This window comes from Chenopodium quinoa, unplaced genomic scaffold, assembly GCF_001683475.1.
Source record: "Chenopodium quinoa cultivar QQ74 unplaced genomic scaffold, ASM168347v1, whole genome shotgun sequence".
In the NCBI taxonomy this organism is placed as follows: domain Eukaryota; kingdom Viridiplantae; phylum Streptophyta; class Magnoliopsida; order Caryophyllales; family Amaranthaceae; genus Chenopodium; species Chenopodium quinoa.
In genome coordinates, this window is record NW_018744693.1 from 199,428 (window position 1) to 216,057 (window position 16,630).

Below are 16,630 nucleotides of genomic sequence, written 5' to 3' on the forward strand. Positions count from 1 at the left end.
CTACTGTATCTTCAAGAATTTAGTAGTAAGGTTACACCTACAACCATTACACTCACACACAGGCATAGGGCTTTCATCCCAAAGAACTTTTAGCTTAGCAAAATACTCTGCTATTTCATCAGAATCTTGCTTGACCTCATTTATCTCTTCTTGCAATGCATATAGTTGTGCAGAAGAAACATGACCATAGCGTTCCTCAAGATCCTGCCACATATCTCTAGCTGTCTTATAAAAGAACACTGACTTCTTAGTTATAGGACCAAGAACTCCTAGAATCCAACCAACAACCAAATCGTTGCATCTTATCCAAGCCTTATAAGTAACATCTGTTGATTGAGGCTTAGGTAGAGTTCCATCAATGAAACTCATCTTATTCTTAGTAGACAGACCTATAATCATAGACCTCTTCCAGGAACTGTAATTCTCTCCATCAAAAACATCATTAATGAACTTGTAATTGTTGTTATCAGATGGATGAATGTAATATACTGTGCTAGGATCTTGTGTCAATTCAACAACTCTATTGCCTTCATAAGCAGCCATAATTCAGATATCAAATTCCACAAATCAACTTGATTACTTCACAAGAAATTCTATATATCTCAATTAATCCGAAAAAAATGATTCACAAATCCAGCAAATCAGAAACAACTTTCAATCCTCCAAAAAATTAATCCAGAACACGGCTCAGATTGCGAAAATATACCAAAACTTCAAACAAATCAAGAATCCAGTAATCAACCTTTGAACAAATTCTTAAGCAGCAAATAAAACGCAATCGCAACAATCTCAACACCACAAAACTTCAGAATAATTCGTAAAAAGCACCAAATGTAATTCCAAAAACAGCTTCAAGCAAAGAAATCCAAGAAAATTCAATCAACTTCCAGAAACCTTCAATTCGAACTCCAAAACTCCATAAAATATGCAGAAATCAAGAGAAAAATTATCAGAATCGTACTCGGAAAACCCGCTCTGATACCATGTTAAATTCGCAACAAGAACTAAGTAGCAGAATAGAACTAAGTAAAACAGTAGAACAGGACACCTTGATTTTCTACCATCACTGCTGCGTCCGTAGAAGTTCAGCTCAGGACCTAGAACTAAGTTTCTTATTAATGGAGGAAAAAGTTTCTTACAGAATAAGAAAGAAGAAGAAAAACTAAAGAAAGGAAAATTACAGAGAGAATTTAAGAGAGTTGAAAATGAATGAATGAATAGCACTACAAGTTGCATAGCTATTTATAGCTAGCATTTATTAAAATAAGCTGAGGTGGAAAACTTGTAACAAACTTTTGTTACCCTTCCAACTGCATTCTGACGTGGCAAAAGTTGTTGTAACAACTTTGACTTTTTGCTGACTTAGAGCATTACTCAACAACATGTAATGTGTGATCATGTAATTTATTTATTTATATTTATTTATTATATTTTTTTTTACATTTTCTATTAATCAGACAAAGGATGGTGAAATTCTGGATTGCGTGGAGATAAACAAGCAATTTGCATTAGACAATCCATTACTACACAATCACTCAATTCAGGTTTGTTCAGTCCATTTGTTATTTATTTTTCATGCTGAATTTTATGCATGCCTTTGTTTATTTAGATTGACAATTTAGTCCTAAGATTAACTAAAGTCTTCAATTTACATGCAGATGAAACCTAATTTCAAGATCTCCAAGCAAACTACATCAACTATTGGCTCTTATACAATATCTTTATCGCCTCCACAACTTGTACCGAAAAGTACAAGATGTCCTAGAGGAACTGTTCTTATCAAAAGAATTCGAGAAGAGGACCTTGCATTGGAGAAATTCTCATCATCATTTAAGACGACAATTTCAACCACCAAATTAACCGAGTCTATAACTCCTAACATTGATTCAGTACCTGGACACTACGTAAGTATTAATTTTAATTAAATGTATGGTTAATTGAGAATATGATAAGAGTATAAAACATATTCTTAGACATCAGCCATAAGTTTTTTTTTTTTTAATAGGATAATAATAATAATAAAAAAAATAGTTTTATAATTTACCATGAATCCATTTTTACAACTATAATGTAATATGCTTCATATCCTCGTATTATTTAATCAATTATCATGCTAAGAAAAGTCTGTAGCAAAATTTTATGTGTTTTTATTTTATTTTATTTTATTTATTTTGGAATAATTTACGCGAAATTGATCAATCAAATCATCAAAAAATATTTAAAAAATGGGTTTGTTATTTTCTATGTAGATTGCAACTATTGTAGCATCAACCAACAACGTTGGAGTATATGGACTTATTGTTGTGCGACAGCGGAAGCAAAGGTCGTAAACAAACAAGAAAACAATAAAGAAATTCAATGCAAACAATAAGAACAACACCAAGAATTTACGTGGTTCACTATCGATGTGATAGCTACGTCCACGGGCACCGAGATCGAATGATTTCACTATAAACTGGCAAAGATTACAAAGATTACAATGAAGAACTTAATCACTCAAAGTATTCTCTCTCTTGTGTTTCTCTCTCCGTTTCCCTAATAATGATAATAGGAAGTTTATATAGTAGTGATTCCTAATTAAGATATACTTAGGTTACAATATCACAATATGATAAATATTAAATTCGTAATCGCTGAAAAAAACCCAGATCGCCCGGTCGGGCGAAGGCCCGCCCGATCGGGCGCGAGAACACGTCTTTTCCAACAACCGAAGTACTCCAAAAAACCCCTTCCGCCCGGCCCGATCGGGCAATGTCCGCCCGATCGGGCGAAGGCTCGCCCGGTCGGGCGAAAGCTCGCCCGGTCGGGCGCGCGAGAGCAGCTTCTTCAACGAATTTGCCAGGCACCTCTTCTTCTTCCGCCCGGTCAGACCGGGTAATGTCCGCCCGATCGGGCGGACAAAGCAACGAAGTACGAGTCACCTAATACTTATCAACAATCTCCACCTTGACGAGAACTCGTAGTCAGCAAACGACCCCATCAAGACATAGTGAAAAACATCTCAAGCCAAACCCGATGCAAGACTCATGCATAAGCCATACATCCCGATAAGTCTTCAACCAAGACCCATCACATACTCGTCTCCAAGTATAACAACTCATAATGCTCCACCTGCATCACAAGCCCCGGGCAAGCTCCACCTTAAGGCCAACACACCTACACCAGGAGCTCCCCAACTTCGCCCCTCAGGGCCTACTACATCACGTAGTAATCAATATTTAACAAGTCTAAGCAATGTTTAAACTTGCTAAACGGAACAGGCTTAGTGAAGAAATCAGCCGGGTTGTCAGCAGTCCCAATCTTCTTCACCTTAATCCTCTTGTCAGTACGTAAGAAATGATACCTGACATCAATGTGCTTCGTCCGATCATGGTGTACTTGATCTTTAGCTAAGCAAATCGCACTTAGACTATCACAATACACTGTAGCAAAATCCTGTGCAATACCCAGTTCACCTACTAGGCCTTTGAGCCAAATAGACTCCTTAGCTGCAGAAGTTAAAGCCATATACTCAGCTTCAGTAGTTGACAACGTAACTGATGACTGCAATGTAGACTTCCAACTAACCACAGAACCACCCAAAGTGAACACATAACCAGTCACAGACCTCCTGGTATCCACATCAGCTGCATAATCAGAATCACTGTACCCAGTGACCAAGCATTCCTTATCATTCCCGTACACAAGACCAATATCAGCTGTCCCTCTCAGGTAGCGAAAAATCCTTTTCACCCCTTGCCAGTGTTCCCTCCCAGGTCGAGCCATAAACCTGCTTACAACACTCACGGCATGCGCAATATCCGGCCTAGTACAGACCATAGCATACATCAAACAACCAACCGCATTTGCATATGGAACTCTAGACATATAAGACAACTCCTCCTCTGATTGAGGTGACATAGACAAAGACAACTTACAACTAACAGTAGTTGGCGTACTTATAGGCTTCGATTTTTCCATCCCAAAACGAGACAAAATCTTTTCAATGTAGCTTTTCTGAGTCAAGAAAAGCTTACCTCTAGCCCGATCCCTGTAGATCTCCATACCCAAAATCTTCCTAGCTGCACCCAAGTCTTTCATGTCAAACTCCGAGTTAAGCATCTCCTTTAATCTAGCAATATCAGATTTATTCTTTGTGGCAACCAACATGTCATCAACATATAACAAAAGATAAATCATGGAACCATTATCCAGCTTACTATGATACACACAGCAATCATATGAATTCCTGTCAAAACCTTGTGAAACCATAAAAGAATCAAACCTTTTGTACCACTGTCGGGGGGATTGCTTAAGTCCATACAATGACTTTAGCAATCTGCAGGCATAGTGTTCCTTTCCAGGAACTTCGAATCCTTCGGGCTGCTTCATCAGAATCTCCTCCTCCAAATCGCCATGAAGGAAAGCCGTTTTAACATCCAACTGCTCCAGCTCAAGATCAAAATGTGCTACAATTGACAATAACACACGGATAGAAGTATGTCGAACCACAGGTGAGAATATCTCAACAAAATCAACCCCTTCTACCTGACTGAACCCCTTAGCAACTAGCCTAGCCTTAAAACGTATTTGCTCAGTTTCCGACAACCCTTCTTTCTTCTTGTAAATCCATTTACAACCCACAAGCTTCCTCCCTTCCGGTACCTTTACCAGTTCCCACACTCTGTTCTTGTAAAGAGACTGCATCTCTTCACCCATTGCGGCAAGCCATTGCGCAGACTCACTACAACCAATTGCTTGTTTATATGTGGCAGGTTCAAATGACTCTACATCATCAGCTACACTCAATGCATAACCTGTCATCGCATCAACACAGCAATTTCTTCCCTCCATCTCTTCAATCAATCTAACAGGCTTCTTGATAACTCGTTTAGGCATCTCAAGAATGGTGTCAGGTTGACTAGATGACCCCTGATTAGATTGCTCCACCTCATCCCCAGAGTTAGAATGAGTAGGAGTAATCTCAGGTTCAGGAGTACCCGGCACTGGAACATCAGCATCATCATCAATATATTGTACCCGAGGTAAATCAGCAATGGTAGACTGATGTACCTCAAGTACCCCATCTGTCTGTAATAAATTGTCTCCTTCCCTTCTCAAATCTGAAATCTCTGCATTTTTAATTGAATACATGGTGTTTTCATCGAAAGTAACATCCCTACTAAGAATGACCCGACCCTCCGAAGGTGAAAAAATTCTAAACCCCTTCACACCATCCCCGTACCCAACAAAACACCCCTTCTTGGCTCGTGGATCCAGCTTACCCTCAATAACATGATAATAAGCAACACAACCAAAAATCTTCAAATTCGAAAAATTAGGCAACTTACCACTCCAGATCTCAAACGGAATTTTGGAATCAATTCCAGAATGAGGACCCCTATTAATGACATAACAAGCTGTTAACACAGCTTCACTCCAGTACCTCCTCCCAAGCCCTGCATTAGAGAGCATGCATCGGACTCTCTCTAGCAGTGTCTGATTAACCCGTTCTGCTACACCGTTCTGCTGTGGTGTCTTCCTGACAGTATGATGCCGACCTATACCCTCATCTGCACAGAACTGATTAAACTCGTCTTTGCAAAACTCTAGCCCATTGTCCGTTCGTAGCTTCTTGATCTTCCTTCCTTGTCGATTTTCCACCAAAGCTTTCCATTGCTTGAAAACTTTGAAGGCCTCATCCTTTGACTTAAGCAACCTAAGCCATGTGTATCGGGACTTGTCATCAACAAATGACACAAAATAGTGGTAACCTCCCATACCTTCAACTCTAGATGGACCCCAGCAATCTGAATGGATGTAATCGAGCACTGCATCAGTAATGTGAGCACCCTTGCTGAACTTTGACTTGTGTTTCTTACCAAACACACAATGCTCACAAAATTCAAGGTTGGCAACCTTGACCCCGGATAGAAGACCCCTCTTGGACAATAGCTGCATCCCCTTCTCCCCCATATGACCAAGCCTCATGTGCCAAATCTTAGTCATCTCCTGGTGAGATACAGATGCGCAAACCGCAGAACTAGGCAGTGTAACACCCTCAAAAACATAGAGGGTGTTCCTTTTGATACCCTTAAGTACCAACTCAGAACCTCTGAAAATACACAACTCCCCATCTGAAAACACACCATTGTACCCCAATTCATCCAGGGTACCCAATGAAATCAGATTCTTTCCTAAAGCAGGAACATGCCGTACATTAGTCAAAGTTAACCTCCGCCCATCAACAGTCCTCAACCTCATGGAACCAATACCTGTGACCTTACATGGAGCATTGTTACCGACTATAACCATACCCCCATTGCGAGGTTCATATGTATCAAACCAATCTCGACGTGGACACATATGGAACGAACACCCCGAATCTAGAACCCAGTTATCAGATAAATCATCAGACCTAGCAGAACTGACTAATGCTAAATCTTCCTCTGAATTATAGCTCTCATTCGGTTTCTCTTCAACTACAGCAGCCTGGGACTTGTTTTTCCTCACCGGACAATTATTCCTAAAGTGACCCGGTTCTTTACAGTAATAACATGTTTTAGTAGTAGTTTTACTAGATCCATCCTTGCCGTTTCCAGCACCCGACCCAGCATTGTTCCCCTTGTTAAACCCCTTATTCTTTTTAGACTTTCCGGACTTAACAAATAACCCACTACCATTATCCCCATTATCACTCGTAGCTTTCATTCTGAGTTCCCTAGTATGAAGTGCTGCCTTCACTTCTTCTAAGGTTATAGAATCCTTACCAACAACAAAAGACTCTACAAAATTCTCAAAGCTAGACGGTAGAGATACAAGTAAAATCAACGCAGCATCCTCATCATCAATTTTAACATCTAAATTACGTAAATCAAGCAAAATAGAGTTAAGTTTTTCTAGATGTTCCCGTAAGGAAGTACCTGACTGCATCCGGAGGCTAAACAACCGCTGTTTCAGTAATAATTTGTTGGTCAACGACTTAGTCATATACAATGACTCCAGCTTCAGCCACAATCCAGCCGCCGTTTCCTGATCAGCCACCTCCGTGATGATTTGATCATCAAGACTAAGTAATATGGTAGAGTGTGCCTTCTCTTCCATAACTTCTAACTGCGAGTCAGTCGGTCCGTCTCCTGACTCCGAAGTAGTACTCTTTGGAGCCAACGGACGCCATATCTGCTGTTGTTTTAACAGAGCCTTCATCTTAATTTGCCATAGCCCGAAACTATTTTTCCCGGTAAACTTCTCAATTCTTATTGTTGAATCTCCTGCCATTGTTATCTTCAAGAAACTCTCCAAGGATTGAACCTGAGCTCTTGATACCAATTGTTGTGCGACAGCGGAAGCAAAGGTCGTAAACAAACAAGAAAACAATAAAGAAATTCAATGCAAACAATAAGAACAACACCAAGAATTTACGTGGTTCACTATCGATGTGATAGCTACGTCCACGGGCACCGAGATCGAATGATTTCACTATAAACTGGCAAAGATTACAAAGATTACAATGAAGAACTTAATCACTCAAAGTATTCTCTCTCTTGTGTTTCTCTCTCCGTTTCCCTAATAATGATAATAGGAAGTTTATATAGTAGTGATTCCTAATTAAGATATACTTAGGTTACAATATCACAATATGATAAATATTAAATTCGTAATCGCTGAAAAAAACCCAGATCGCCCGGTCGGGCGAAGGCCCGCCCGATCGGGCGCGAGAACACGTCTTTTCCAACAACCGAAGTACTCCAAAAAACCCCTTCCGCCCGGCCCGATCGGGCAATGTCCGCCCGATCGGGCGAAGGCTCGCCCGGTCGGGCGAAAGCTCGCCCGGTCGGGCGCGCGAGAGCAGCTTCTTCAACGAATTTGCCAGGCACCTCTTCTTCTTCCGCCCGGTCAGACCGGGTAATGTCCGCCCGATCGGGCGGACAAAGCAACGAAGTACGAGTCACCTAATACTTATCAACACTTATCAACGTGTGGAGTCCTGTAGTTATAGAAAATCAACTCTCAGACACCTCTGTTTTTTGTTGCAAGTGATGATGGTGACGTTACCAACGCTATTCAAGCTGGCTGGGCGGTAATACATAATTTTTTGCCTTCACCTTCATACATAAGTTGTTATAAGTTTGGCTCATCACTACAATTGTTTATACCATTTTAGGTATATTCATATTTATACCAGAATTCTACTCGGTTATACTCTTATTGGACCGTAAGTATTCTTATAATCTTTATTTAATCCTTAAACATTACTCCGTATAATGTAATATGAGGTGTTGCACCTTATATTAAATAAAATAAGTAAAATCCGAAATTAATGATATTTTTTGAAACATATGTAGAGGGATACAGGGAAGATCACAGGGTGTTACAATGCATTGTGTCCAGGATTTGTACAAGTTAGTCAAAGCGTTACTCTTGGCCAAGTTATAGATCCTATATCAACTTATTGGGGTCATCAAGTTTTTACAAATACTACCATTCAACAGGTACTTATACTTCTAGTCTTCAATAAGTTAATAAATATATTTTTTGGCGAGTTTCAATGTGTTACACATAATCATCATATCGTAATACTTTCTAACTACCTAAAAACTAAAAAGTATCGTACTTTTAAAAATTGATACGAGTCATACGACAAGTACAGTACAGTATCTTATAATTTACTATTGGAGATGCTCTTATTGACACAGGACCAAGTTACGAAAAACTGGTGGCTTATCTTTGAAACCGAGCCTTTAGGATACTTTCCGAAGGAGCTGTTTAGTACCTTAGCGAATGGTGCAACAAGAGCAGGGTGGGGAGGAGAAGTTTACACCCCAACGACGGCTACCTCTCCGGCGATGGGAAGTGGTAACTTCCCAGAAGACGGATATTCAAAAGCTTGCCTTATATCAAAGATGCAAGTGATAGGTCCACAATATTTTCCTAATGGAACAGACCTTAGACAGACTATAACTAAAGCAGATTGTTACAGAGCTCTTTATGGAGGAAATGTTGGAGGTGACTTTGATAATCATATGTTTGTTGGTGGACCTGCAAATTGTAATGCTTGAGTTATTGTGCAAATTGTGTCATGAAACTCATCTTTCAATTGATGAATTGATTGTATGAACATAGAGTTATCGTATTTTTCGGGGTAATTGGTTAATGAGTGATTAAACTAGGTACACACATAATTGAATTTCATGGACTTTGCCAATAGTAGTACATGAACAATGTAAATAATTAGCGGGTCGGTTTATAACGGGTTGAAATAATTAGCGGGTCGGTTTGGGTCGGTTTTGAAAATTATCGGGTCAGTTTGGTTTGGATTTTTAAATTGCAGTTTCTATTCGGATCGGGTCCATATCGGGTCGGGTTCTAGTAGGTTCGGATCATAATCAATTTGGGTTGAACCGGGTCGGTTTGAAGGGTTTAGCCCATTTAATGTGGGTTTCGGTTAAAAACAGTTCGGGCCTTAATGAGGATGGGTCGTAATTGGTTCGGGTCATAATCAGTTTGGGTTAAACTGGCTCGGTTCGAAAATGGGTTTCGGTTCAAAACAGATCGGGTGAAATCGGGTCCAATCATTATTGTTTCAGTTTATAATCGATTTAGATTGAACTTGGTTGGTTTGAAAACGAGTTTACCCAATTTGAAGCGGGTTTATTCTACAAATCATATCGGGTTAAAATTGAGTCGGATGATTATCGAGTCGAATTAGTCAGATAACGGGTAGGAACGGGTCATGTTATAATCAAGTCAAGTCATAAATAAGTTGGGATTATCGAGTAGTGGGTTGAAACAGATTAGATCATAAACATATTGGGTAACAGGTTGTAATAACGGGTTACGGGTGTAAATGGTTTGGTCTCAACGAGTTACAGGTCGTAAACGGTTCGGTTACAACGGGTTACGGGTTATAACCGGTTTGGTCACAACGGGTTACGGGTTGGAACGATTTAGGTTTATTGGATTTTTATCGGGTTTTAATGGTTTTCGGTTTAAAATGGGTCGGGTTAGTATCAGGTTTAGGCGTAATCGGTTTGGGTTGCTTTCAGTTTCGGGTTGTAACGGTTTGGTTTGATAACGGGTCAGGTTAGAAACGGTTCGCACAAATTCGGTTCAGTTCAGTTTCGAGTTGGAAAAAATTGGGTCGGGTCAGTTTTCGGTTTCCAAAAAACGGGTTTTAAACAGTTCAGTTCCTTTTCGGATCGGTTTGAAACAGTCGGGTTTAACGGTTTGGGTCAGAAACTGACATCTCTACTTGTGGCCAATTAAGTTAGTAGCAAACCATTGAGAAGGAACATTAAATATTTATTATGACACACCTCTTTGCGAAAAGAACAACATAAACACGGTGCATCTAACATTTGAACAAATTCAATTCAATCACATAAAACCCCATGCATGTTAATTTAAGTCTATACTATGTATTAAAAGACATTTTGAATCAAGTCCACATACCACATGGCATTCTCCAAAACATTTCGAATCAAGTCTACATGCCATGTGTCACTTTCCTATCTTTCTTTATTGGGTATTATTCATGTTATTACACATTAATTAAAAAAATTATACACATGCCTTGTATAAGATTCGAACTCTTGATCTCAAGGTTTGTAAGAAGAACAGAAAAAAAAAAATAAAAAAAAATAAAAAAAAAATGTAATACATGTCTTAATATGTATCTCTAATACCTTTCACAATTATTTTAATATACGAAGTATGTAATAACTCGAGGCATCACCCAAATCCAAAAACTAGTTGCTAATTAAAAAAAAGTAGCATGTCTTTTATTTCAAAATTGAGTAAAATAATAAAAAGGGTATTATTTTTAATTACCACACAAAAAGACAAAACATAGTTAAAGGAAAGAGATTATATATGCTAGTCAAATTCATTGGCAACAATCAACAAAGATTTCGAAGCATTTATGATGGATTATATTGGACCATATATATATAACCATATGTTCTACGTATGTTATATGTTCATATTTTACATTTTTTTTTGACAGTGAGAACTAGCAAGAAAACAAACAACAGAAAAACAAACTAAAAAGACCAAATAAGAAGCTCCCGACACCTAGCCTTCCCTGCCAACCAATGAGCCGGAGCAACCCAAAGCCTGGGCACTTTCTGAATCCTATAAACCTCAAATGAGGACAATAAGGATAGTAGATCCTGAAGAAGCCAAAGAAACGAAATATCAACCCGACTCTGACCAGCAGCAACCTGGCATAAGACCACACAATCCGTATAAATAAGCACCCGTCGATAGCCCCTCCTGAATGCATTACGCAACCCCCATTAACAAGCCAGCAACTCAGCATGAATAGCCGAAGAAGCACAAGTAGCACGAGCACCTCCTCCCAGAAAAAGAGAAGAGTCGGGAGTCCGAAAAACCCAACCCACTCCGGCAGTATTATCCCTAACTGACCACGAACTATCTAAGATGACACAGAACTCCAAAGACCTTGAAGAATCCCCTGAAAGCAAAAAAGTAGAACCAAACAGGCCCGAAGGAATCCTAGTCAAAGGCCTATTGATGGCTACAACAAACCGTTGGGCTTCCTGACATCTGATAACCCAACTAGAAGCCAGGACCAAAACATCCTCAGAAACCAAGGACTGCCAACGAAATCGGAAATTGTTTATAGAAATCCAAATAACCCATAACAAAGCAAACAAAGATGTCAAGCTATTCCAGTCCTTAGAAGAAGAAAAAGTCGAGATCACATCGACCAACCAAATCTGAAAGGATTGTGCTGACAAATCATGCAAACTAAAGGCCAATGAACTACGTAGAAAGAGGTGCTTGACCACCTCGCAATCACGAAAAAGGTGACCCACCGTTTCCTCCTCCACATGGCAAAACGAACACAAAGGATCAACTGAAATACCCCTTTGAATAAGAACAGCGGCCACTGGAAGAGCATTGCGAAGCAACTTCCAACCAAAAACCTTCCATTTCGGGAGGAGTGGAAGACCCCAAAACCTGCGCCACCATTGGGGAAACACAAGATCCGTCCCCGAACGATGAGAAGTAGCACAAACCAAAGAAGTATAAGCCGATTTAGTTAAAAAGATCCCATCCCTAGTATGTTTCCAGTAAAAAAAATCATCCATTCGCTGAGAAGGCCTTTCAAGAGCTAAAATCCTGACGGCCATAACAGCATCAAACATGCGATGGACCTTAACCGTATCCCACGCGTTTGAACGCGGATCAATAAGTGAAGAAACATGATTCGGAAGATTTGACTCGGAAACACCCTCCCTAAGCGTAGGAGGGCCATTCGGAACCCAAGTGTCAGCCAGAATTCTAACCTGGGAACCAATCCCGACCTTCCACATAGTTCCTGAAGCCAACGTTGAAAAGCCCACCTGAAGACTACGACAACCCCAAGAAGAACGAAGAATCCGAAGCTCCGGGCGAGATCGGCGAGTCGGATACTTGGAAAATAAGAGGCGGGACACCAAGAGCTGGGGGTTATGAGACATTCTGTCACCTTGACGAGCCAAAAGCGCCGAATTAAAGCACCCTATATTACGAATCCCAAGACCACCTAGGCCCTTCGGTAAATGGAGCAAGGATGCCGAACGCAGAGCCAAGCCTTTGGAACCCACCGAAGACCGCCACCAAAACCGAGCAAGCAAATTATCAATATGAGAACAAATAGTCGACGGAATCTTGAACACCGAGAGAACATGATTAAAGGATGCCACCAATATCGAGTTAATAATAATCAACTTTGCTGCTGCCGACAAACGAAGAGAGGCAAAGGATGCCAAGAGAGCAGCCACCTTATCAATCAAAAACCCGAAATCATTCACCTTACTTCTCCCTAAATCCATTGGAAGTCCCAGATAAGAACCAAAGGACGGGGCCACCCGAAGTCGTAAACTACAACCTAAGGCCTCATTATAATCTTGGGGAGTATTCGGACTAAACTTAACAAATGACTTATGCAAATTAATCATCTCTCCTGATTCTGCACAGAAAGGGTGAAGAAGTCCCATTATATTATCACAGGTTTGCGGCGAAACCTTAAAGAATAAGAGAGAATCATCCGCAAAAAATTAATGCGAAATGGAAGGACTTCCCCTAGCTATCCGAATACCTGACACAAAACCTTGTTTCTCCGCTCTGCATAGCATGGCAGATAAGACTTCCATACATAGCACGAAAAGATACGGAGATAAAGGATCTCCTTGCCTGAGACCACAATTCGGAACCAAGACAGAAGTAAGAGAACCATTAACCAAGACCTGATAAGTAACCGTAGTAACACATTGCTCAATAATATGAACCCAGTAGGGCGGAAAACCAAAACCGCGGAGAACCCGGAGCAGAAAATCCCAGCGCACTCTATCATAAGCTTTGTTCATATCCAATTTAAGAGCTGCATAGAAAGTTTTGCGAGCTCTCGAAGAGTTCATATAAGAAAGCACCTCATGAGCCATCAAAGCATTATCCGACAGTAAACGGCCTGGAACAAAGGCATTTTGAAACAATGACACCAAAGATGGCAAAATTTGACGTAGACGACCCGTTATGCATTTGGCAATACACTTATACATCACATTGCATAATCCAATAGGTCGAAATTGGGACACAGTGTCTGGCTGAGAAACCTTAGGAAGTAACACCAGGAAGGTCCTATTCCAATCCTTCAACATATAACCATGCGCAAAAAAATACTGAACCGCCGAAATGACTTGATTCCCTAGCAGAGGCCAATGGGTTTTAAAAAAAGCAAAAGAAAACCCATCCGGCCCCAGGGACTTATCATCAGCAATAGCGAACATTGCGTTTATAATTTCCACATCTGAAAAAGGACACAACAAGGCCGCCTGTTGAACGGAAGAAAGGGCTGGAAGATCTAATGTATCCCAATGTATTTCACCTAAATCACCCGGAACCTCAGTAGGGGTATACAGATCAGAATAAAATTTCAGAATCATAGCCCGTACTTCTTCCCTATCCAAAATCCAAACCCCTGAGTCATCCTTAAGACTATGAATCAAATTTCGACGTTTCCTTGCCTGGACCACCGAAAACAACAGTTTTGACCCCGATTCTCCCAACGCATCCCATCTGACCTTCGCACGTTGACGCCAGTACAAATAAGCTTTTTGGGCTTCCTCCATTTTCTCATTACGAGCATTGATAAAAAGACGCCGAGCTAAGGGGGAATCTATAGACATTGAATTAGCTGAAATATCATGACAAAATTTCCTCCAATTAATTCCCCAAGATTCCCTATGAGAAAGGCACCAGAATCGAAGTTTATCCCGAATAACCGACAGGCGGCGAGATAAAGCAAACTGGGGTGAGCCCGAAAAATGGACGAGGCAAGTAGCAGAAATCAGCTCCACAACCTCTTTTGCCTCCAGACACCAATTTTCAATCCTGTAAGGCCGACGAATAACAGACCTATTAATTCAATTGATTTTGTAGAATTGTAGAATTGTAGTTGTTGATTTGAAACTACATGGAGAAAATTCAATTGATTTTATTGGTTCTTCTACTATCTTGCATGAATTTGATACAATCAATAGAAGTAACATTATTATTTCAAGAAGAGAATTCTATGGTAAAAAAACGACTTGAGCTTATCAACAAGCCAACCATTAAGAGTTTCCGGGTTTGTAAACCTCAAATCCTACATTACATTCTTTAATTTACAGTCGAGAAATTATATATTGATGTCTAATGAAAATTAGAAGAGAATTATTTAAAACAAGATAAATCAACACGCTAAATAAATGAATGATTGGGTGCAACAATACATGTAATGTATGATATGTACTTCTTTTTCCATCAACCAGACGAAGCATGGTGACATTCTGGATTGCGTAGAGATAAACAAGCAATTTGCTTTAGACAATCCATTACTACACAATCACTCAATTCAGGTTTGTTCAGTCCATTTCTTATTTATTTTTTATGCTGAATTTCATGCATGCCTTTGCTTATTTTGATTGACAATTTAGTCCTAAGATTAACTAAAGTCTTCAATTTACATGCAGATGAAACCTAATTTCAAGGTCTCCAAGCAAACTACATCAACTATTGGCTCTTATACAATATTAACGCCTTCACAACTTGTACCAAAAAGTACAAGATGTCCTAGAGGAACTGTTCTTATCAAAAGGATCCAAGAAGAGGACCTTGCAATGGAAAAAAAACCTATCTTTGTTAAGGACGACAATTTCAACCACCAAATCTTCCAAGTTTGTTACCCCTAACATTGATACAATACCCGGACACTATGTAAGTGTGATTAAAAGGTTTCTATCTGACTGCGGCGACAAAATTAATTTATGTTATAAGCATGATTAAATGGTTTCTTATTTTTAGTCTAACTTCATTCATGTTTAGACATGTGTTCTTACTAACGGGTAACAATATAAGTCATTTATGTTAGATTAAAAATTACTCGTAATTTAAAAAGGCTAGATGAGTTTAAGAGCTCTAAAAAGACTTATGTTGTTACCCGTTAGTTAATTATTCTTGCAAATTTAATAGGATAAAATATGTTTTCTTATTTATGTACTAAATCTATAATTCAAGCGAAAATGAAGGGGGTTAATTTACTATACGTTTTTATAAATGATAAAAAATTTCCATGCAGATTGCAACTGTTGTAGCATCAACCAACAGCATAGGAGTTTCTGGTCATATCAACGTGTGGAGTCCTGTAGTTTTAGAAAACCAACTCTCAGATACTTCTGTTTTTGTTGCAAGTTATGATGGTGCTCTTAGTAACGCCATTCAAGCAGGCTGGATGGTAATACATGTTTCTTGCCTTCTAACAAAAAATACTTCGCATTAACTTATTGTAAGTTCGGCTCACCACAATTATATTGTTTAATAAACATTTCAGGTAAATTCAGATTTAAAACAGAACTCTTCTCGGTTTTATGCCTATTGGACCGTAAGTATTCCAATCTTTTTTTTTGTAAACCCCTATACATAGTACACTACAAAGTAACATGATATGTTGTGCAGAAGGATACTGGGAAGACTACAGGGTGTTACAATGCATTGTGTCCAGGATTTGTTCAAGTTAGTCAAAGAATTACTCTTGGCCAAGTAATTGATCCTATATCAATTTATTCGGGTCAACATTATTTTATACCCACCACCATTCAACAGGTATTTGTATTTCTATCGATTTACAATGTGTTACAAATTACTACGTCGTTAGCTTAAAAGTGTTGTAGCTTAAAAAAATTCATATAAGAATGCTACAATAACTTGTAACTTACTATTGGAGATGCTTTCACTAACACAGGACCAAGATACGAAAAACTGGTGGCTTTCCTTTGGAACTGAGGGTGTTGGATATTTTCCAAAGGAGCTGTTTAGTACCTTAACGGAAGGAGCAACAAGAGTTGGTTGGGGAGGAGAAGTTAACAGCCCAACAACGGCGGTTACTCCAGCAATGGGAAGTGGTCATTTCCCAGAAGAAGGATATGCAAAAGCTTGCCTTATATCAAAGATGAGAGTGATAGGTCCACAGTTTTTTCTTAATGGAACAGACCTTAAACAGATTATGACTAAACCAAATTGTTACAGGGCTAAATATGGTGGAGATGTTGGGGGTGACTATGAAAACCATATGTTTGTTGGCAGACCGGGAAATTGTGTGCCTTAA

At 39.5% G+C, this 16,630-nt stretch overlaps 4 protein-coding genes across 4 annotated transcripts; 2 read left to right on the plus strand and 2 right to left on the minus strand.

Moving 5' to 3' along the window:
• On the minus strand, nucleotides 1-543 carry LOC110702263. Its single transcript, XM_021879970.1, has one exon. The coding sequence runs from the start codon at nucleotides 541-543 to the stop codon at nucleotides 1-3; it is 543 nt and encodes a 180-aa protein (XP_021735662.1).
• An 860-nt stretch (nucleotides 544-1,403) lies between these two features.
• Nucleotides 1,404-9,116, plus strand: LOC110702264 (the record flags this gene model as incomplete). The annotated part of the gene is made up of 7 exons (XM_021879971.1): nucleotides 1,404-1,544; nucleotides 1,659-1,904; nucleotides 2,250-2,303; nucleotides 7,979-8,059; nucleotides 8,144-8,194; nucleotides 8,325-8,471; nucleotides 8,676-9,116. Coding segments are annotated over 7 exons (1,083 nt in total), but the record flags the coding sequence as incomplete, so codon positions are not given.
• Nucleotides 9,117-11,276: 2,160 nt separating this feature from the next.
• Nucleotides 11,277-12,986, minus strand: LOC110702265. Its single transcript, XM_021879972.1, has one exon. It carries the CDS (start codon nucleotides 12,984-12,986, stop codon nucleotides 11,277-11,279), a length of 1,710 nt encoding a protein of 569 aa, XP_021735664.1.
• Nucleotides 12,987-15,598: 2,612 nt separating this feature from the next.
• Nucleotides 15,599-16,630, plus strand: LOC110702266. Its single transcript, XM_021879973.1, has 4 exons — nucleotides 15,599-15,760; nucleotides 15,857-15,907; nucleotides 15,982-16,128; nucleotides 16,268-16,630. The coding sequence occupies exons 1-4, from the start codon at nucleotides 15,599-15,601 to the stop codon at nucleotides 16,628-16,630; spliced, it is 723 nt and encodes a 240-aa protein (XP_021735665.1).

Bases quoted from the DNA above. Each gene is read 5' to 3' on its own strand.
- LOC110702266 (XM_021879973.1), top strand. From the start codon at position 15,599: ATGCAGATTGCAACTGTTGTAGCATCAACCAACAGCATAGGAGTTTCT. The intron at 15,761-15,856 runs GTAATACATGTT...TAAACATTTCAG, and splicing joins CCATTCAAGCAGGCTGGATG to GTAAATTCAGATTTAAAACA. The intron at 16,129-16,267 runs GTATTTGTATTT...TCACTAACACAG, and splicing joins TACCCACCACCATTCAACAG to GACCAAGATACGAAAAACTG.
- LOC110702263 (XM_021879970.1), bottom strand. From the start codon at position 543: ATGGCTGCTTATGAAGGCAATAGAGTTGTTGAATTGACACAAGATCCT.
- LOC110702265 (XM_021879972.1), bottom strand. From the start codon at position 12,986: ATGGGACTTCTTCACCCTTTCTGTGCAGAATCAGGAGAGATGATTAAT.